Source organism: Tuber melanosporum (assembly GCF_000151645.1).
Source record: "Tuber melanosporum whole genome shotgun sequence assembly, scaffold_131, strain Mel28".
Classification (NCBI taxonomy): Eukaryota; Fungi; Ascomycota; class Pezizomycetes; order Pezizales; family Tuberaceae; genus Tuber; species Tuber melanosporum.
In genome coordinates this window covers 198,681-219,826 of record NW_003298788.1, presented here as the reverse complement: position 1 = coordinate 219,826, position 21,146 = coordinate 198,681, and the positions used below count along the sequence as shown (strand labels likewise).

Here is a 21,146-nt window from a genome sequence, read left to right as displayed (position 1 = left end):
TCTGAGGGTGGGAGGTTAGCTGAGTTTTGGATGTCCCAATTGAGTTAGGAATCTATGTTTGGTTTAAACGTCAAGAGTGGTGCACGCGGACCATGAGTGACACCATCAAGCCCTACAAATTGCCCCCCCCCCGAAGTGACAACCACAAGGGTTCCCACATTAACCCCGAGACTTAGGGTAAAAAAAAAAGTCAACAATAAAGAGAAGTGTCCCATAGTAAATTCGAGTCCCGGAGAACCCAACGAGACTTTAGATATCATAAACCAAATAAATCACTGGATGCATGGATTCTCACTCGGTTCAGATATCCCCCCCCTGACGGTCCACCTGGTGGAGCATCTATTTCAGTACTATGTTCACCCGCCTTACTCTCAAAGAAAAGAAGAGGATATAAGGGGGAGTTGCTACGTACGGATCTGGGTGCCTCTCAAGTTACCCACGAGTCCATTTTCTTGTTCCTTCAGAAAAGAAAAATAAATCCACGACCCATCAACGAATACACACTCCAGCCGCCCATGACCCTCATCAACCCAGCCTTTTTCCAGAGAGATCCTACTCTTTGGGAGTGTCGTACTGTACCGTACTTGGCCCTTGATTACCATGCATGACACCAGCACCGTGGTATGACACCTCGGTCTGTATGCAGCGAGGAAAGGAATAGGGGTATGATACCTTCCTGGTTGATGGTGGGTTTCCGCAGACTCCCCTGCTGTCGCAATGTGATAGGCTATCATAGTTCTTGCCAGCTTCGCGCTGGAAACGGCATGTTCCGCGCTCCAGTGGGGAGCTTGTATATTATCACTCGTAGTGGTCTTGGATGGTGCTCCGGGCAGCCCCAAAGCAGCGTCTTGAAGCCGTGAACAGACTCTTGGAGCCGGGTTTGGCTCCGTGACCAGACGTTCCGTGTCTGTAGGTGTATCATTTCACCCGACTCAGGTTGGCTTGGCAACTCGGGGCTCAACTCCAATCGGTTGAAACGGAATTCCCCGTTCCACCGGAGGACCCGCTTTTAGACACTTTGCACCGTAGGCTTGGCAGTGATTGGTAACACCCACTGAGCTTTTAAGAGCCTGGGTTTCGAGGTCAACCATCTTCCACCCAACCATCCGAGTCCACTCACAACAATCATCAAACACTATGTTCCGACTCTCACGCCAAACAAAAATCCTTTCTCCTGCCCTCATCCATCGACGTATCAGGCTCAGGGGGTTTCACGATCAATTCATCCCCGACGGCACCGGAAACGATGGCACCGGAAACAATGGTCACGGTGGCCAGTCCGGTGTTTTTGTAAGTCCCTATACCTCAAACTGATTATTTAAACTTCAGCTTACAAACTATGGTATAGTAGGACCGAATTAATAGACTCGATGACAAAATTGATGGTTCTATCAAGGTACGGATTTCGTTTCCAAATACATAGTGACAATTAACCAAGACGATGATGGCAGGACCACGGCACCTTCAAAGTCGATGTAATCAAATCCATCGCCGAACTCGGCAATGAGCTCAGGAAATCGATCACCGATAGAAATGCCGCGGTCTACAAGGAGTTCAGCGAGCTTAAGTCTGACCAGAAAGTAATGAAATGGCAACTCCACTTCCTGTTCTTCGGAACTTCGTCGGTTAGTTTCTCATTCAGCTCCTGTATCTGGTTAATCTAATAGGTATAGTTGGTCATATAGAGCTTAAAGGATTACATCCAACTCCGCTTTCCCGCCTTCTTCGCCAGCGAGGAAGGAACCCCCTCCCGCGAGCAACCGGAGGCCCCCCAGAAGAAGCTGCAGAAGTGACTTGGAGCCCCCCCCAACCATGTTTTTCCGGCTGTTTCTGGGTTTCTTTTTCCTTTCTTTTCCTTATATATATACCTAGCCTGTTAGGAATAGAATGGAGTTCCAGAGGGTAAATAAAAAAGAAGTTGCGGTACCGTACTGTGCTTACCAAAATCAAAAGTCCGTCTTGACCCTTACCGGTTCAGTAATGCAAGGATGACATCAACCTCGGAGGTTCCGACATAGACAAGACCGGCGAGGAGAATGAGCAGCGCACCGCACCATCCATACATAAAAAGCTGAATGTTCGGGTATCGAACATTGTTTGTGGGACTACAAAATATATGGAGGGGTTCCCTGTTTTGAGGGTGTGTTAGTAAGAGGTTTCTGTGGGCTTAAAGGCCTGTTCGCTACAAGTATAATCGAATCACGGATTTGTCAAACCATGTTTCGAGTGTTATGCGAAGTGAGCAAGTGACTTGCGGTTTGGAGAAAACTCATGACATGTAAATGGTTTTAACTACCCCACCTTACCAGATCACTCGTAGTTTAACTAACACAGTACTGCTCCATAGCTAGCGTGCTAATGATGCCAATCGAGTTCCCCCCTGAAGCGAAAATCGTCTTGCCGTGGCCGATACCACCGCCACGAGCAATTTCATCCTCGATACTTGTGCCGCGTCACGGGGACGGGGGGCGCAGGGGGATACTTGATAGTAGTCTCCTTGCCCGTGAATCACTCGCTCTTCCAGAGGGGTATATATCTGTCGATGGGGAAGCTACCGACTACGATTGGGAGATGTTAGGAGGCTGTTTAGCTTACTGTTTGTGGCTTCGGGGTTCGATTGCTTCGGTGAGTACGCGGGTTTTGGTCGGCCGCGGAATTTGGGGGATGGGCATTCCCAGGCCTTCACGGAGGAATGGGTCCTTCGTTTGACTGGCGATGCAGTGTCGCTGGATGCACGAGATATTCCACAGAAACCCGGAAGAATTGTGCTCAAGTACTATCGAATCCTCCCGAGTACTAGTGCAGTCAGATTCTATGATGCGGGGCTGGTATGGGGGGACCTGTAAACTCCTCTTGGTTTGGGAAACATACACGGTGCTGTATGGGGACTGACGGAAGTGACACGCAGGATTCTCCTGTCGGGCTAGGAGTGATGCATGCTAGAGAGATGGCATGATATGAGATATCCTTATTCTCCTCGAAGAAATGCATAGTGTTTGCTATTGTTTGTATACTCCGGATCAAGTGTTTGGCAGACACAGCACAGAGAGGTTACTGCTCCTAAAGCGGAGGAACAGTAAGTCCGGGCCGGTATGTCTCTCGGGTACACAGAAACACAAACGCTACCGTTGCGGCAATGTGATGCCGACCCGGCATGTAGCGTAAGATCGATACCATCAGAGAATGCCCGGCGTCACACAACTTACCACCCGGAAGTCCACCGAACCGCCCAAAGCCCCCTCAGCTTCCAGGGCCGGGCCGCGAATCTGATCACAACTCCTTGCTCCGAAAATTACTTCTCCCACAGCACTCTCTTACGCCACGGACTTTCCACCGTCGGCCCGCACAAATGGCGGAAAAGTAAAATAACCCCCAAAAGCAATCAAATTCCCATTAAAGGCACGGCACCCATCCCTTTCCACCCCACCCCCTGCCCCCATCACTACCACATAAATGTATCATACCCTCACCCCTGCATGGGCCATGTGTATCCCTCTATCGTACATCTACCCAGCTCTCACCCGCCCTTAAAAAAACCTCGGGTCCGAGTGCGCTTCCGGCCTCAAATCCGATCTCCTAGGCATGACCAGGGGATGTAATTGTGCCATAAAGGTAATCGCTGTACGCATCAATTCCTACTATCCTAACAAGGGGAGGGGAAGATGGCACATACCCCACATAATGTAGCAAGCAGCGAACGTAAGGATCAGTGAGCTCCGCCAGATGCTGGATTCCTGAGTTAACCAGGGCACCGGGGTGAAGGGGAGGAGAAGGGGGAGGGAAGAGGGCACGTTTGATTCTCGCCCCTAGGAGCAAACACCCACACCACGGCGGAGAGTGCGATAACAACGAAGAGGCCGACGAATATGCTCCAGCTATGGGTCGTGTTAGTATTTGCTTTGATTTCTAGTAGACGAGGGTCGAACGGGAAGGGGTGAAGGGTACCCGTTTGCCATGATGGTGATGATTTGACTGTGAAAGTAGTTATATGGAGTAGTTGTAGGTATGTAAAGTAGGGTGGAGTGAATAGTCCTCGGAAGTTCCCCTTGCACTATAAGTATCAGCGGTTGATGTTGAAGCTCTGATTGACGCGACTGGAGAGACAATGCTATTATCTCTAGCCCTGTTGCAGCCAAGCTAGACAGAGCCAAGCCCTCCGGAATAAGAATTTAAACCTCCAATTGCTCAATGACTGCTCACTAGGGCTAAACAAAGCCCTAATCTCACTCTTCTAACGCACACAAGCACACACAGGGAAACTTCCTTGGTCTGCCGATTTACACGAAGGCTCCAACACCGCTCCGACTTCAGTAACACGACGACCGACTGACCGGCGGATACCTTCACTACCCACCCGAGCAACTCTATCAACAGAAATTCGACAACATGACCAAGCGCACGAAGAAGGTTGGCGGTATGTTGTTTCTCGTATTTTTGATTTTTTTTGGCTGTTGGAGGGTTAAAGAAAGAAAAGCTAATGAATGATGGTTATAGTGACCGGCAAATACGGTGTCAGGTGAATAAATAATCCTTTCCATCTCCTATTGCTCAAGCACCTTATAGCGACTACTGCGGCGAGAATACGGGAAGAGGAGTTTTGAATTGGGTATTAATGCTGCAACAGATACGGTGCCTCCCTCCGCAAACAAGTCAAGAAGATGGAAATCACCCAACACGCCAGATACACCTGCACTTTTTGTGGAAAGACCACCGTGAAGCGCACATCTGTCGGAATCTGGAAATGCCGGTCTTGTAAGAAGACCGTCGCTGGTGGGGCTTGGGTCGTTTCGTGCGTTCCCTTACTTTCCTTGCGCCCCAGGAATAATGCTAATGGGGGGCCGTTTGGGGATACAGTACACCTGCCGCTGCAGCCACCAGATCGACAATCCGTCGTCTTCGTGAAATTGCTGAAGTTTGATTTTCTTTTTTTTTTAAAAAAAAAAAAATGGATAACAGATGGTGTAATGTTTTTAGAAAAGGTCAATCTTAAAAGCACAAGCATTGGCTACGTGCCTTTCTTTTTGGTTGTTGTTGCCTTGGGCTTTTTCTCGCCTGGTGCTAAGGATTGAATTTGAATTGTGAGGCGGATCGCGATCATGGCTTCGACGTCGGTTCCAGCGTAAAGGATACGGCGATGTGGTGTGGAAAACGAGGGATTATATGGGGAAACATCCGAGCTCGTCTCGAAAAGGGACAAAATCACGGAATGAAAAGGGACGGGACTTAAAGATCAGCAAAATTTGGATGACTTTTCACGAACCGCTGGAAAGCGGCTAGGGAACTTTTTCGGTCGTTTCGGGCATTAAATATAGCTGATCTACCCCTATCACTCCATCAATTAAGATCCCCCAAATAGTCGCTGGATTATCCTCTATTGAACACCCACCACCACTCCCCCAAACAATATAATAAATCGAGCAGAAAGGAAATAGAAGATAGGAAGAAAGCCATTATCAAGTAGGCTAAAGCTACTCCAGGTTTTGGAGCCCAAGATCATTGGAAGAGCAAACTAGCTGCCATATCTATATCTCCGCCAGTAGCATTCAAAGCTGCCAAGGCTTGGCTCCTAGAAAACCCCAGTCCCTCCAACTGGCTTATGGCTTCTGCGGAGTGTTGAGACTCCAGTTGCTCGGGCGCTGCTCCGCTGCTATCTCCTGATGGAGGCCCAAATCCAGCCGACGTAGACGTGATAGACGGTTCGATTGAGGCTCCAGTTCTACCTCCAACTTTCGATCCATCAGAACCTTCAGCAGTCGGCTCGTCCTCCAATCCGCGGTCGTCGTCGTGCTTAGGAATCTCGCTTTCCCCCAGAAATTGAACCTCTTCATCTTGAATAACTAGGCAACCCTTCTTAAAGTCAAGAACAGCTTGATGCCTCTTGAGCATATCAAGCCCTAAAAGCAAGCCCACACCCTTGCCTTCCATGACTGTGAACGAACAGACCAGGAACAGACTCCCGATCTTGATCTGAGCCCAGTGAACACGGCCCAAGATTTTAGCTGTCCCAACACCCCTAGCAATACCCGCAAACCGAGAGTCGACCAGTCGCATGATGCCGCAAGTCTCGGCACACGAAGGTGACATGATCGTTTCTTGCGCTCCAGAATCGACGAATGCTTTCACTTTGGTCCCGTTTACTTCAACCGGGATGTACAACATTGTTACACGACCAAAAGCTACGCGAGGAAAGGTTCTTACGTCAGTAGGGCTGCATGTGAGATAATATTGTGGATGCTTGCTACCTTCAGGATTATGCTCTAGTGCATTTTGTAGATTCTCCATAACAGCCTCTTGCCTAATTAGTTCCTCGATCTTCCTCTGTGCGTCTATGTTAAATGGATCGTCGTTCAACATTTGCTGTAAGACGGTGTTCTGCGTCAGTGACTTCATCTTCACGACCCATATCAGTAAGGTTTGATTTACAATTTCCCGTTGCTTCTGCTTCTCAGCTTCGGCCCTTTGTCGCTCCATTAATTGGAAGACCTCTCCGAACTTCTCTGGGTCATTGGCTGCCGCGGCCAGCTCCGGCTGGGAGTTCCTGAGCTCATTCATCAACCTCGGGTCCCCTAGAACCTGCAAACGAATCATCTCGGAGTCCATGCCGGATTGGCCTCCCGGAGCAGATGGCGGGCCCGCTGCTGCGGGTCGCCGCCCGTATGGAGCACCTCTACCCGCGCCTTGGGAAGGGCCTCCTGATGAACGCCTTATTGCCCCAGCCTGTTGCTGCTGTTGACCAGATGCGGCTCCGGGAGAACCGCTGCTGCTGCTACTACCCCGCGTATGCAAGACTATCATATCCCCCTCGGCAACCCCGTATTCTCCAAGAGTTTTGGCAGAGTCAGCGAGGAGCCGACCATTGTGATAGAGATGCTGGGCCACGGAAGAGACAGCGGGGATCTCTGCAGCAATCAGCGCCTTAAAATCCACAGTTGACATATCGGATGGAACATCGAGCTGTATGATTTGAGAGGTTGAGATGAACGATACGGTGAGACGCCTACCGTAAGAAAGCGATGATTAGAATTTTTGTCGTCAGCGTTTGGCATGGAGAAATGAACTTGAGCTCGTTAAGAAGATAATAAACGAAGAAGCTTGTTTTGCTGCTTACATTTTGAAGGGTTGATTTGGAATTCAGCGTATCAGCAAAGGAGACAATTGTGCTCTCAAGTTTGTCGTAGTGGGGGGTGGGGGTGGCAACTCGATACGCAGAGAAGCAAAGGTGAATGCTGATGGAATGGAAGCACTTGGAAGTATCAGGACCGAGAGGGAAGGGATGGCACTCGAAGGAAAAGAGTGGGGATCGGGCGTGAGGAGGGAAGATGGGGAAGGAAAAGGAGGGGTGTAGGCGGGAGGCAAAGAGCGAGGGTGAGATACCACACACTCGAGTTTTACCCGTCCGCGGTACAAGCAGGCTGGAATGCAACAGATGCCACAAACAGAACAGACGACAGGACAATGGAGGGAGGGGGAAGGATAGGGATTGGGCAACAAGAGAATAGTGGGGGAGATGATAGAGGGAGAGAGAAGCACCAAGAGGAAAGAGAGAGAAGCGCCCCACCACAACAAATACACACTCATTCAATCATTCATACATTATTCGCATGATACTGTACCGTATATAGCGGTAGGGAAGAGGTACAGCATATATGCAGCTCCATATTTGGTACAAGTACCGTACTTTACACACGCACACGCGCACGCGCACGCACACGCACGCAAACACAATACAGTCGCACCTCGTTATAAAGAACGCCAAGAGTTGGGGGGTTTTTGTTCGTTATAACGAGGTTTTGGAGTGAATTCCTTATAGCGAGTACTGTTTGTATGGGAGCAGGGGTCTTGATTCCCGTACGATTCATTCGTAATGGCGAGGTTTCTCATACAAAGAGGTCCATTATAGCGAGGTGCGACTGTATACTTGCGTTGAATGATACTGTAGGAGGAATGCATGGAATATGTATCATAATATTATTATTATGGTAGGATACAGTACGAGCACCGTACGAGTACTGTAGGCTCAATAAACTCAACGTCGCCTCCCCCTGTGAGACATTACAGGGTGATAACCTCTATCGTTTTTGCGGGGTGGAGAGAATGGTGTGGTAAATTGAGCGTCAACAATGATGATGATAATGTCTTGGATTCCACCGAGAGCTCCACACCGGTATCTCCACCATAACAAGCACAATACACTTCTGTCGCCACCTAACTTATAACCGCGCCAAGGGTGGTACTCCTATTGAAAGGTTTGAAAAATTCCTCGTGTACTGTACAGTACATAATTTAACATCCTATGCAAGTACAAATCGCGACTCGTGCACGTGGTATGTAGTCTGTTTCCGAGGCACTCACGGATTGCAATGGCTATTCTCTAATATCCTACGGGGAGTGACCCCTCCGTGGAGGTGCCCGGTCCTCTCTACTGGTAGGTTGTCTAGGCAATGGGAATGTGGTATCTGCCTTGTCGTTATTCCTCTCAGGGACGATAGAAGGAACAGCAGCAGATATGTGCATTGGTGACCCGGGGCAAATGATATAGTGTCCCATGGTACTCGTGCTCGAGTACCCGAGTACTGTTAAAGCCTGGGTATATCGTCTTCACCACCCCAGTACGCCAAATCACTCCCCCTATTGAGGGGATAACCTTTTACTGTATTACCAGCCGGCCTCCGACCTTCCTTATAGAATAGGTTTTTTCCCAGTTGAGTGGATTCTTTCTAGATAACAAAGCGTATCATTCCATTCTCAATTGCGGCATTCAGTTTAAACGGAAGATAACGTCATAACGTAGGCATTTATCGGAAGTTGTGTTGCAATTCGTCTACAATAATCCGGAATACATGATTTATGCATCGTACCTTCGCATAACTATTCCTGCACCTTACATATCATAAATACGCAAAAGGGGTAGAAGGGTTAGTGTTAGTCTACTCGTACCTATCCCTTCAAGCAACCTCTCCCACCGCACCGGTAGCAGTACGAGTACGACCCCACCCCCACTCCCACCACCACCACCACCAACCAGTTCGTGCCCCGAAACAGCCCCCCTTCGAACCCGTTATCATACAAGCCATCAATCCAGACATTCCCCTGTCCCACTGGCACAGGGGTATGATACAGCAGACCAGAAATACTGTATCATGCTACGGTAGTATCCATACGGCAGCTGTTGAATCCAAACTGGAGACCCCAACTGCCAACCCTTGTGGTTTGATTTCCCCTGCTTAGGCCTCGGACAAGCTGTACTATATTCTACCGGTGGTCAAGTGCTCAAACACCCAAATTCATGCCACAAGATCATTGACCCTTATCATTCTGCATGAACAAAAAAATATCACACGGACCTTATTCGAATAGGTATGATATCATACCATATCAAGTGAGTTTCAGCCGGAGCTGGAGAACAGGTTACAGAAAAACAGCCTTCCGCCCCTTGGGCGAATGCAAACTGACCTGAGGCATAGATCGTGTCTCCTAGTCAAGTCCCCCACAGTTTAGTTGTCACCTGGATTCGCGAGTACTCGAGTACAAGTAAGCTCGTTCAAATACAAGGCTAATTTAGCATATCCAAAGTTCCCCAAATCTCACAGGACAGTCCCAGCCATAGAGTTACACTTCCGGCACCGTATTCCTAGAGATGGTGCTCTCGCGAGTTTTTTAACAACCAAAGTACTATTGTTGACAGGGGAAACTTGAAAAATACCTAGCTTTCCCATTCCTGTTCAGAGCGTCCACCTGTGCAGCCGATAAAGTAGACTACAAACTTCACCATGGCTCGGACAAAGCCTGACCAAGCCGAAAGAAATATCCGGATAGTTACCTTTTTGGGACTTCTGGGACACATCGCGGGCCTGGGAGCGCGAAACGTTCGAGAACGCCCCGGAGTCTTAAACTATCCAATCTTCCGACCTGATATCACTCCCCGGACCCGATAACAGCTTCCTGAACCACTGAAGTCCTAGTATTTCCTGGCAGTTCGAGTTGAAATTGTACCTCGGGTATTAGACGCCCAGCCTCAAAAGGTTCGAGCTCCATCTATAATATCATGGATATCATACTATGGGATTAGGCCGTAGGCCATTTGAATACTGCTGAGGGAACACCCACCGGTATACGAGTACAAGTTAGGTTATGTTTCTAACCCCGATTTAAGGGTATTGGACATTTTAGGTATCACGAAAGAAATTGGTCGGGATTTGGGCTACCGTAATATTATGATATCATAATATCAGGAAAAAGATACTCATTCAACGGGGCCCGCAACACTCCACCAAACAAATAGTCTAAACCATGGCGGCTTTCCCGAGAACAAAAGCCCAGCCACCAGTTGCAGTGTTGGATGTTAGAGTTGGAAATGATACGGTACGAGTAACTTACTGGTACGAGTATGATACGGTGCTGTAAGCTTGGCAGAAAGTACCGGTAGCCAGTCAGCCGCACCAATCCTTGGAATTGGGAATCCAGACTTGCAACACCAGGACTCGAGCACTCGAGCAGGTGGCAATCTGTCATCGCACCGTACTCGTATGTACTTGTACACCCGCAAGTTCGCGCGCGAGTCCCGAGGAACAAGATAAAGCGCAATCCGCATGTGAGTCGAAGTCTTTTTCTTATGGGCCGCATTAAAATTGTCTCTATTCGGTTGCCTGTCAACGGGCGCCCCTACCGTACCGGCAGCTTCACATTTGATGGACATGCCCGAGTAAAATTTATGGAATTTCGGGAATTCAGAATCGCTATTTCCTTCGATGTGGACGCTTAAGCAGCTCTACTGCTCTCTCCCCAAGTTCCCATTGTGGTACCGGGATCATGAGTTGCATACCGTACCGGTATGATTGAAACTCAGGCATACAGGGTATAATAATGTAGGTACGATTCTGGGCAGATTTACCGGTATTCCATCAGATCTGAGAGGCGCCGGGTTGTTTCGCGCATCGTCCCACGTGGACACATGCACAATATCTCATTCCATGCGGCGACCTTCCGCCGAGCAAGGTCGATATCATAGTTGCCAACATGTTAATCCCTACTATGCCTACTTGTGCCAGTACGAGTGCAGCCTACCAGTACCATACTGTACTAGTTAGTACATTCATCCAGAGAGCCCTGTACTCGTACCCTATTCCCCATTCCACTCCTATTATTGTTATTATCATTGCTCGTGGTGAGTATGATACAAGTAAATATAGGTACGACAGCCCTACCTCAACCCATTGCTCCGAGCCTCAATACTGCCTTTGAATTTCTCACCGCTCCACCTTCGCACTGGTATGCTTCCTAGGTTCTCCTCGCGCCTGGACAAGGGGACCTTGGCGGGCAGCCTGCTTTTCAGAGTGAGGTATTTCATTTGTGCTCACTGGAAATTAGTTTTGCGGCCGCCGTTAAGGGTGTGAGACATTATCTACTCATTCCTTCAGCTTCCTTAGGTTACAAAAAGAGTCCTCCGGGCACCATTTTCGCCACCCTCTTCAGCTGCCTACAGCCATTTGGAGAGACCCCAGCGGCGATCCCCCAGAAGCAATTTCTGCCTTTCACAATAATATATCGCCGCGAGTCAGCCTGCCCCTCAGGAAATGGGAGCAGATAAGATATCGCTCCCTCCCACGCTCATTTCGCACACCGTCATCGCAGCTGCTCACACAAAAGATACCGGTATACACAAACGAAAATGGGATTCTCGGACCTGAGGCGGACGCGATCAGCTACAAATAAATTCACGAAAGAGAGAATATATGTTCGAACCCTTATGCTTTCAGATCTTGAGGCCTGTGTTGCTCTGGAAGAAGCAGCCTTTATCTCCAGCGAGCGGTGTCCTCGGGAAACAGTACTACCTCTTCCCCCCGCCCACCTCTCTACACTTTACACTTGGCTGACTAGCAAGTACAGTTTTCGTATCGCCTTAAGGTCTGTCCAGAGCTGTGTTTTGGCATATTTACCATCCGTCGAAGCAAAGAATATCTTCTCGGGCATGTCATCGCAACCAAGACGCTCTCATCATCTGTGACGGAGTCATCTATGGCCGTAGCTACATCCAGAAACTCCCCTCATAATCCTGCTGGTCCAACAATTGCTCTACATTCTCTTGCAATACAACCGGCACACCAGGGACGATATTTAGGAAGCACGTTGCTCCAGGAATACATACAACGGATGAGCGTGGGAGGATGCGTGCAAAGGATCGCACTGATCGCAAGAGATAGGTTGGTGGGATTTTATGAGCGGTTTGGCTTCCGGTGTAATGGTGTGTCCCCGGTAAAATTTGGAGGAGGAGAATGGATGGATTTGGTTCGCGAGATTTGATTTGATTTCTTTTCTTTTCTATATCCTTCCTATTCCTTTCCTATTCTTTCTCTTTGGAGTTGTGGTTGCGGTGTTATTTATCTGGGCCCCATTTTCTCCTCTTGTTTCCCTTCCCTTGCAGACCAACTTGTATCCCACCTTCTCTCCTGCCGGCAGGTTATCACGCCTTTTACCACTAATGTATTTAATGTGACATCCCCTCTGTACACTAGGCTACCTACCATAATGTATCTTTCTCCTCCTCAAAACAAAGCCCCCACAAAAAATAAGAGCCCCCAAATCGATATCACCCTGAATATCTGAACTATAAAAAATAAAAATAAAAACACACAAGACAACCCCTCCCCCCCAAAACCCGGACACCACCCACTACGCGTATGCATACCTGATCGTGGGGTACATACTCTCCAAATCATGTGCTTCCCCCCACGTACCCACCTCCCTGAAGAAATCCAACAACTCGGATGCGTGTCATAACAATAACGGCTGCAAAGGGAAACAAGGTTTCATCCCCTTCCCCCCCTGACCTGCTCCAGCCGCCGAGCGCAGGGCGCGGGTATAAAAGGGTGTAACCCAATATCCTCGCCCGGGCATCTTCCCGAGCGCAACAATCTCCCCAACCAAGCGTTAAGAATGCATAAGAGGGAAAGAAAGCAAGGGCCAGAACCTCCGGAACGGAAGCGATCAAGGGGTGATTTGACTGCCGTAGCTCTCTACCTTACGGTACCTTACCGTTTACATGCTGCGCGAGTGAGATGTTGTGATTAGAGTGGGTGTGTGTGAAGCAACTGGCTGTTTCGGGGCGGGGAGGTAATCACGCTCGGGGTGTGCGAGGTATTATTACGCTGAGATTTGTGTTGGTTTGTGCGATGTTGTGTGATGCTGGTGTGTGTTTGATTGGTGCTGTAATGGGGGATGGTATTGGCGGGTCTGGATTGTCGGGACGTTGTTGGTTGGTTGGCGGTGGAGATTTTCGTGATTGTCAGTGTTGTGGTGGGTTAGAGGTTAGAGTGGGGGAGGGGTAGGGGTTAGTTTTCGAGTGAGGCTTTGTGATTCTTAGAATACGGTACTGGATTATGGTGGCGAGCGAACGGATGAATGATACTATAATAATATTATGATCAACAAGGAATTAATCCACCGGGGGATGGAATAGAATAAGGGTATTGGTTTTGGAATTCGACACGATATCATACGATGAAGTAAGTTAAGCTATGTGTACGCTGGCAATGTAACATGCCTTATACAAAGCCTACATGCCCTTCTTTACATACAAAAAGGAAAGGGAGGGGGAGAAAAAAAACCCGGAGAGAAAATCAATTGTTAAACCGACTAGCCAACTGCTTCAACATTGCCATCGTTCTCTCTTCTTTGTCCCGATGTTGCTGCAACCTCTCCTCCCTCTCTGCAATTCTCGCCCTAAGTAACTCCTCCTTCCGTATCTCGCGATCATTCTTCTTCCGTTCTATCGCTGCCTTCCGCTGCTTGAAACCATCTGTCCCACCAGAGCCCATGAGAGTTTCCTCATTGACTTCCAGATCCGGAGACTTCTCGAGGAAGGATTTCATCTTGGCGTTGAGCTCGGCTTTCTTCTCGAGTTGGCGTTCGTGCGTGCCAGGGGCCGCGCGGGGGACGAGTTCTTCTAGGCGCTCCTTTTCGAGTTTGCGCTCTTGCTTGCGGGCATGGCGGAGGTTAAGGTGTTGGAGGGTTTGGTCCTCGCGGAGGAGTTCTAGTGGGGTTAGATTGATTTTGTGGGGGGTTGGATATGATAAGCGAGGGGAGTTAACCTTTCTGGAGGTCGAGATCTTCTATTGAAGGGATTGTAGGGCCCCGTGCGCGGGATCGCTTTGAGGGTTGTTGGCCTGGGAGTAATGGTCCTACGATTTCTTCTTCGCTAGTTTCTCCGTTCTCACTTTCATTCTCTTCCTCACTTTCGCCTTTTTTGTCGGACCGAGGAGTGTCCATTCTCCGCCTCTTCTTCTCCGGCCAAGTAGAATCTTCATCTTTTTTAGAGTTGCTCCTTTGTTCCTCAGGAGCCTTCGTTGAATCGCTGGCCTTCCTATTAACTATCCGATCATACCACCCTCTCGCTAGCTCCCCGTGATTACTGCCAATTAGCCCCTGGTTTCCTTTCGATCATGTTGCAGGGGGAAGATGTAGCTTACTAGTGCGTCACAAATCTCTTGAACCGTCCCTTCGCCTCGGCCCTGTCCAGCTCACTGAGTGTCAACCCTTTCTGAATGTCAAGGTAGTCTGCAAACACATCCCTATGAAACTCGAAATCATGTCGAGAGATTCGCGGGGCGTTTAAAGGGCGAACTATGGTTGGCGAGGGAGAACGGGTGCGCTTATGATGGCGGTGGTGGCGGTGGTGGTTTCGAGAATGACGTTCACGGGAATGGTGGTCTCGGGATTGAGAACTTGAGCGGGAGTTACGGTCGTGGTGGCGGTGGTGGCGGGAATAGTGGTGCGGTGAGTGGGAGTGATCTCTAGGGCGGTGTGAGCGGTGTGAGCGATGGGGGCGGCGGGGGCCATCCATTGTGTCTATAGCTTGGTAAGTAAGGGCGGTGGTTCAGCAGAACGTGAGCTTAAGTTTTGGTACCCGTGGGTGGAGAATTAGAAGGTTGGGGATGAAGGAAAGAGCAGCACAATCTGTTTGTCCCAAGACCGACTGGAAGCACTGTTACCCGGCTTCAGACGCACATTATGCGCCCACTAAGTTGCCATATTTTTCATAATACTTGTAATAATTATTATTATAATTTAGGCACAGTATCTACTTCTCCTCTCAACCGGAATATACCTTCACATCCCCGATGACCGATACCAATGATTCTTCAAAAGCTTTTCTCCTTCCTCCGGACCCGAGTCCCGCAATTGACGCTCCCGCGGGCGACCAAACCGTGCCTTCCGGCAGCAACTCGACGAGGGCCAAGGATAATCGAGCCCGACACCACGATGGTCGCGGGCGCGGCAGCAGTAGCTCATGCTCCAAAAGGAAGAAACAAGACCAGGGCAGGACGGCGTATAAGTATGTCAGAGTTTGTCTTCCCTCGGGGGGTTTGTCCACAGTGCAATGACTAACACTTTTCGGGTTCACTAGGCGCAATAGAGATTCTAAATGGGAGCCTAGGAATTCCGAGGCTGTGAGCGTGAAGGAAGGAGAGGAAGGAGGAGAAGGAAGAGAAAAAGAAGAGAGGAGGCCTAAGAAGAAGGTTGCCGTGCTGATTGGGTATTGTGGGACCGGGTATCGGGGGATGCAGTTAAATCCTCCACATAAAAGTATTGAGAGTGATTTGTTTGAAGCTTTCGTACAGGCTGGGGCTATTTCTAAAGCTAATTCGGATGATCCTAAGAAGGTCTCCTCTTCCCACTTCTGCGTTATCCTAGAGATTGGGGCCTTACTGATTTGAATAGTCATCACTGGTTCGGTGCGCACGTACAGATAAAGGTGTCCATGCAGCCGGCAACGTCATATCGTTAAAACTCATCATTGAGGACCCCGATATCACGGAGAAGATAAATTCTTATCTCCCTGAGCAGATTAGAGTTTGGGGGATCGTTCGTACAGTTGGGTCTTTCAGCTCATATCACCAATGTGATAGTAGACGATACGAGTATCTAGTTCCGTCGCATTGCTTTATACCACCCCATCCAAAGAGTTATTTGGCCAAGGTCTGTCACGGGGCGGCCGAGGGAGAGGGCGACCTGGAAGCCTTCCTAGAAAGAAATAAGGAATGCGATGGGTGGTGGGATGAAGTCAACAAGAAGATCTACGAGAAGTTGGGTGACGTGGACAAGGAAATTCTTGATAAGGCGTTGGAATATGAAGTCAAATCTGGAGCTGCGACTGAACGCAAAGAGAGAATAGACAGGCAGGAGGAAACAGTAGACTTCGAAAATGTGGATATCGATCCGAATGTGCCTCCTGGAGAGGATACAGTAGGTGGGGATATAAATGTCGGGGCCGGTTTATGGAAGAAAATCGGGGCCATATACTGCGCTGAGAAGAAGACTTACCGGATATCTCCTAAGAGGTTACAAAGGGTCCGGGAAGGGTTTAGATCTTATGAAGGGACTCACAATTTTCACAACTTCACGATCCAGAAAACCTTCAATGATCCTAGCTCCAAGAGGTTTATCAAGTCGTTTGAGGTAAGTACATTATTTAAATGTCTGGCGTTGGCTGCCGCTGATTTTCATAGGTGCTAGATCCAATAATTATCAACAATACTGAGTGGTTGTCCCTGCGCGTTCACGGCCAATCTTTTATGATGCACCAAATTCGTGAGTTACTCCAAGACGCAGTGGATCTTCCCAATGCTAACAGGCCAAAAAGGTAAAATGGTAGGCATGGTAATGATGGTCGTCCGGACCGGTTGCCCCCTTGAGCGTATCAAGGAGGCATGCGGACCTCGAGTAGTATCTATACCAAAAGCACCCAGTCTAGGACTTCTTTTAGAATCTCCAGTCTTCGATGCTTATAATAGAAAAGCTGAACGAGACTTTCAGAAAGAGCCTATAGACTTCTCTAAATATGCTAAGGAAATAGGTGCCTTCCGGGATAAAATGATATATACCAAGCTGTTTGAGGAGGAAGAGAGAGCTCACGTGTATGTGATTATGCTCTCGGATACCTCCTCCAACTGTAAAACGCTAACGTTTGCTAGATTTACACAATTCGTCCACTTTATTGACTCGTTTAAGTCACCATTGTTCCACTACCTTACGTCTGCTGGGCTGAAGGCCTTGGACGGGGTAGGGGGGGAAGAGGGCGCCAAAACGGTGGACTTGCAGTTATTACCCGATAACGAATCCGAGGATGAGGATGCTGCCAAATCTGCAGAAGCTGGATAGATGGTTTAGGTAAATAGCAGTTGGCATTTGTACTGTAGAGGTGATCTAGTTACAGAGAGTGGGAATTGTTAGATGTATGACAATATTATTATCATAGTTTCTTAGTGCGATAACGGTGCTATGTTGTACCCGTAGGGAGCATTCAAAAGGTAGTAAATTTGTAAGGGTATCCAGAAGCCCAAAAGCGAATCAAAGTTTATGATGGAAAGTATCTGCCAAGCCAACCTTTGTCACGTGTTGATGCTCCTCCAGCGAATCTTTCGCGTGAACCGTCCATCCACGTTTTTCCACAATCCTCTCCTGAATTTCGCGATTTCTTAGCTCCACATCACCATGACAGAACCAGTTGCCAACTTTCCAACATCTACGCTCTTTAGCTCTTTGTTGGAGCAGTCGCGAAAACTACGCCAGGGTCAGGATTCTGGTGAATTGCCTCCCATCCAGCTAGGGCTGAGCGAGATCGAGAGACGAGCCAAAGAGCTGCGGAGAGCGCCAGGGGGGCAACGACAAACAGATGCTAGGGCGTATGTGTCGGATTCCGTGAATGTGCTTTTTTTGTAGAATGCTGATTTCTTTTATGGGTACCTCTTAACAGACACTACTTGCTTGCTGCTGGAGGAATAAACACTGATGAAGTCTTGCGTGACTTGGACTCTATTGATTTCCACCATGCCTACGAGCCTTCTAGCCTTCGAGCCGATACGGACCTAGACGTAAGTTCTGCCTCTACGCATATCCATATCCTGTTACTGACTAGTGGACAGACATACCTTCGTAACCGGAAAGAGCAGAATGTCATGTCTTCGATTGAAGATGGGATGCGTCGGACGGGCCGAGATTTCGACGCCTTTGTTGCAAAAAACGTCACGATGGAGTGGGAAGCCCAGAAACAGCGAATTTTTGAGCACTTTGGTTTGGCTCCAAGATCGGCTGTTGCTGCCGGTGGTAGCCCTGCGGATTTACGCGCCAGTGGTTTCGGGGGAGGGCTTAGTGCGTTCGGGGCATCGTCTTTTGGACGCTCGAGATTGAATTCGTCTTTTGGGCCGGGGAGGGGGCTACAGACAAGTGTTTGGTCGAAGACTACCTTGGGTAATAGTGTTCTCGGGCGCTCCACATCTGCCGCCGCTTCAAGTGGTCACCAGGGGACATTATTCGGTGACATTGACCCTGGGAGGCAGTTGGAGCTGTCCAGACAGGTACAGGTTAGGCAACAGCACTATACCTTAGCTATCAGACGTATGAATGAAGTTAGATTGGAGTCTGGGAATGCTGCTCGTGGTGTTTTCCCGGTGATGAAGACATTTGGGGATATTACAGGCAAATCTGGCACCGATTTGGTAGGTTCATTTGACACATGACTGGGGCTGTCGTTGCTGATTTTTTGGCAGTTGACCGTTCAACTTCATGACTCGTGGATGTTGTTGTCATATATCACTGGTGAATCTGAGGTCCATGATGCGAATCCTTTCAGTGGGCCTCGAGAGAGAGGTTTTGTCAAGGACTATGTTATCGATACAGCGAGCGATAGTCAGGAAGCTTCCAGGATTCGTAAACATGTGCAGAGGGGCTCGAGGAGATTTTTAGAGAAACAGTATGTTCTTCCAACTCGCGTAGTGTTGATAAATGATTGCTAATGGCTCTAAAGGTACCGGGATGTTGTTGAGAGTGCTATTGCCGAAAACCCTCAAATTGCTAAAGTTGGCGGTATTCCTTCCGTCTTCCACAAGTTCCGTGGCTATATCAACATCAAACTAGCTACCAATAAGGATATACCCGAATGGGATATCAAGAATTTTGATTTTGTTGCCGACATTCCTTGCTGGGCATTGATTTTCTATCTTATTCGAGCTGGCTATCTCGAGGAAGCCGATGAATTTGTTAGGCAAAACCAACAATCGTTCCAGAAGCTTGACCGCAGCTTCCCAACATATCTTCACGCATACTGTTCCGCCGGTGATGAGCGCCGGCTACCCAGAAATCTCCTTGACAGAATCCAAGCGGAGTACAACAATCGTGTAAAGCATTCTGAGGACACTAAAGATATCTTCAAGCCTGCGGTGTATAAGATTATTGGTCGATGTGAGCTTGCAAAGCGGTCTGTGCCTACTGTCATGCCTACGGCAGAAGACTGGATGTGGCTCCAGCTTGTGCTCGCCCGCGAGATTGATAGATCTACGGATCCGGCACACGAAGTGTTCACAATGCAGGACTTACAGAAAGGTGTCATCCAGTTTGGGGCCAAGCATTTCGGAACCAAGGGAAGCAATGTGGGACTGTACTTCCAGATGTTGTTGATGTCTGGGCTTTTCGAGGATGTATGTTTGTCTATTCCTATCCATTTTAGGATATTAGGTGCTAACTAAGTTGTAGGCCGTTCATTATCTCTACTCGTTCCAGTTTGTGGATGGTGTTCACTTTGCGATTGCGCTTTCCTACTATGGGCTGCTAAGGCCAACCGCCAATCCCGCAAAGGCAGACACAGATCTTCGTAAGAAATTGCCCACGATTTGATTATTTTGGATGCTAACAACTTTGCCATCGTAGTGACTTTGGGACCTAAAGGAGAGAAGCAGATTAACTTTCCTCGTCTTATTGGCTACTACACTAGGGACTTCCGAACACCAAATGCAGAGGAGGCTGTAGATTATCTCTGCCTTATCTGTCTGAATGGCGACTTGCCTTCACCGGCTGGCGATCAGCACCTTACTATCTGCCACGATGCGCTCAGGGAACTCGTATTGGAGACTCGAGAATTTACCAAGCTTCTTGGTGACGTGCATGCCGATGGGACAAGACAGAAGGGTGCCATCGAAAGGAGGATGAAGCTTATTAAATTGGACGACCAGCGGGAATACCTCCGAACGATTACGGAGCAAGCCGCTGGTCAAGCGAATGATGACGGCAGAGCGTCAGATGCAATCCTGTTATATCACCTGGCTGAGGATTTTGAGACTGTTGTTGAGATCATCAATAAAAGTCTTTCCGATTCTATTGCCTCTGAAGATGTTATGCTGGACTTCAGCCACCAGGCCGGGACTTCCGCTCTGCCAAATGCGGACTCTTCCCTCACGTCTGTCGATGATCCGGTTCAGTTGGCCAAGCGCATGCTCGGTATGTGCGCCAACGATGCCGCAATATATAGCAAAATTTCGATTAGGAGCAGGGAAGCTGCCGAGGTGCTTCTTAGCATTGCGGAGGCAAAGAAGAGGTACCGAGAAGGAAAATGGGAGCTATGTCTCCAAGTGAGTCTTTTCTCGTGCTGTACTCGTGGGTGTGATCGGCGTTAACATCTCTACTCTAGATTATTCAGGATGTCGATGTGATACCCATCGAAAAGGATGCAGATGTGGGCTCCATTCGCCGCCGGGCTCAAAACTTCGGCACCCTCCATGATACGGTTGCAAGTAATGTCGGCATTCTCCTCAAAATGACCGTGGAGTGCTGTAGCCGCCTTTCAGCAGAGTTACGGGACAGCATGTACGCGGACGCTAGTAGGAGCCAGAAGCTCATTGAACTTAAGACTAGAGCTAAGAACGTGATGATCTACGCCGGGATGATTCAGTATAAGCTGCCAGCGCACGTGTATGAGTTTATCAATAGTAGGGATATGACAGAGGGTTTTTAGGGTTGGAATGGTTGTAACGAGGCATGAATCATGGGGTGGAAAGCGGGGGATTAGCTCGGTTTCTTTTGTCACCTGTTTGGGGCTTCGTTTTTTTATTCACTAAATATAGCTAATAAATTGGCTGTGGTGTATGATACCTGAGCGCTGTTTTTCAATTGTGAAGCGGTTGGTTGAGTTTGCAGAGCTGATGTTGGGGGTTGGATCATAGGCGTTAGATATATAGGAGGAATCTCTGGAAACATTTTTCTCGCTGATGCATAACATTATCATAATTATTTGATCTAGTATCGCAGTTGCCAATAAATCTGTCGCATCTAGGATTTTGCTGGTTCCACTTATATTATTTCATAAACAGTTCATGTTG

At 48.6% G+C, this 21,146-nt stretch overlaps 8 protein-coding genes; 4 read left to right on the top strand and 4 right to left on the bottom strand.

Moving 5' to 3' along the window:
* Positions 1 to 315: 315 nt before the first annotated feature.
* GSTUM_00002516001 (uncharacterized protein) lies at positions 316 to 903 on the bottom strand. XM_002836146.2 has 1 exon: positions 316 to 903. The coding sequence occupies exon 1, from the start codon at positions 732 to 734 to the stop codon at positions 405 to 407; it is 330 nt and encodes a 109-aa protein (XP_002836192.1). The 5' UTR covers positions 735 to 903; the 3' UTR covers positions 316 to 404.
* Positions 904 to 3,527: 2,624 nt separating this feature from the next.
* GSTUM_00002515001 (uncharacterized protein) lies at positions 3,528 to 3,680 on the bottom strand (the record flags this gene model as incomplete). The annotated part of the gene is made up of 2 exons (XM_002836145.1): positions 3,528 to 3,619; positions 3,674 to 3,680. The coding sequence occupies 2 exons, from the start codon at positions 3,678 to 3,680 to the stop codon at positions 3,528 to 3,530; spliced, it is 99 nt and encodes a 32-aa protein (XP_002836191.1).
* A 634-nt stretch (positions 3,681 to 4,314) lies between these two features.
* On the top strand, positions 4,315 to 5,041 carry GSTUM_00002514001 (60S ribosomal protein L43). XM_002836144.2 has 4 exons: positions 4,315 to 4,414; positions 4,495 to 4,516; positions 4,625 to 4,789; positions 4,855 to 5,041. Exons 1-4 carry the CDS (start codon positions 4,387 to 4,389, stop codon positions 4,916 to 4,918), a joined length of 279 nt encoding a protein of 92 aa, XP_002836190.1. The 5' UTR covers positions 4,315 to 4,386; the 3' UTR covers positions 4,919 to 5,041.
* Positions 5,042 to 5,230: 189 nt separating this feature from the next.
* Positions 5,231 to 7,429, bottom strand: GSTUM_00002513001 (uncharacterized protein). XM_002836143.2 has 5 exons: positions 7,109 to 7,429; positions 6,702 to 6,997; positions 6,424 to 6,611; positions 6,243 to 6,357; positions 5,231 to 6,176 (listed from the first exon to the last, which is right to left on the bottom strand). The coding sequence occupies exons 2-5, from the start codon at positions 6,934 to 6,936 to the stop codon at positions 5,494 to 5,496; spliced, it is 1,221 nt and encodes a 406-aa protein (XP_002836189.1). The 5' UTR covers positions 6,937 to 6,997; positions 7,109 to 7,429; the 3' UTR covers positions 5,231 to 5,493.
* Positions 7,430 to 11,637: 4,208 nt separating this feature from the next.
* GSTUM_00002512001 (uncharacterized protein) lies at positions 11,638 to 12,552 on the top strand. XM_002836142.2 has 2 exons: positions 11,638 to 11,824; positions 11,887 to 12,552. The coding sequence occupies exons 1-2, from the start codon at positions 11,669 to 11,671 to the stop codon at positions 12,298 to 12,300; spliced, it is 570 nt and encodes a 189-aa protein (XP_002836188.1). The 5' UTR covers positions 11,638 to 11,668; the 3' UTR covers positions 12,301 to 12,552.
* Positions 12,553 to 13,459: 907 nt separating this feature from the next.
* Positions 13,460 to 14,839, bottom strand: GSTUM_00002511001 (uncharacterized protein; the record flags this gene model as incomplete). XM_002836141.2 has 3 exons in its annotated part: positions 13,460 to 14,029; positions 14,088 to 14,407; positions 14,466 to 14,839. The coding sequence occupies 3 exons, from the start codon at positions 14,837 to 14,839 to the stop codon at positions 13,617 to 13,619; spliced, it is 1,107 nt and encodes a 368-aa protein (XP_002836187.1). The 3' UTR covers positions 13,460 to 13,616.
* Positions 14,840 to 14,875: 36 nt separating this feature from the next.
* Positions 14,876 to 17,226, top strand: GSTUM_00002510001 (uncharacterized protein). XM_002836140.2 has 8 exons: positions 14,876 to 15,331; positions 15,404 to 15,446; positions 15,498 to 15,659; positions 15,718 to 15,975; positions 16,312 to 16,455; positions 16,506 to 16,587; positions 16,640 to 16,913; positions 16,971 to 17,226. Exons 1-8 carry the CDS (start codon positions 15,117 to 15,119, stop codon positions 17,155 to 17,157), a joined length of 1,365 nt encoding a protein of 454 aa, XP_002836186.1. The 5' UTR covers positions 14,876 to 15,116; the 3' UTR covers positions 17,158 to 17,226.
* Positions 17,227 to 17,490: 264 nt separating this feature from the next.
* GSTUM_00002509001 (uncharacterized protein) lies at positions 17,491 to 20,782 on the top strand (the record flags this gene model as incomplete). Its single annotated transcript, XM_002836139.1, has 8 exons — positions 17,491 to 17,681; positions 17,753 to 17,870; positions 17,922 to 18,494; positions 18,546 to 18,748; positions 18,803 to 19,472; positions 19,528 to 19,645; positions 19,702 to 20,399; positions 20,459 to 20,782. 8 exons carry the CDS (start codon positions 17,491 to 17,493, stop codon positions 20,780 to 20,782), a joined length of 2,895 nt encoding a protein of 964 aa, XP_002836185.1.
* Between the last annotated feature and the right edge of the window lie 364 nt (positions 20,783 to 21,146).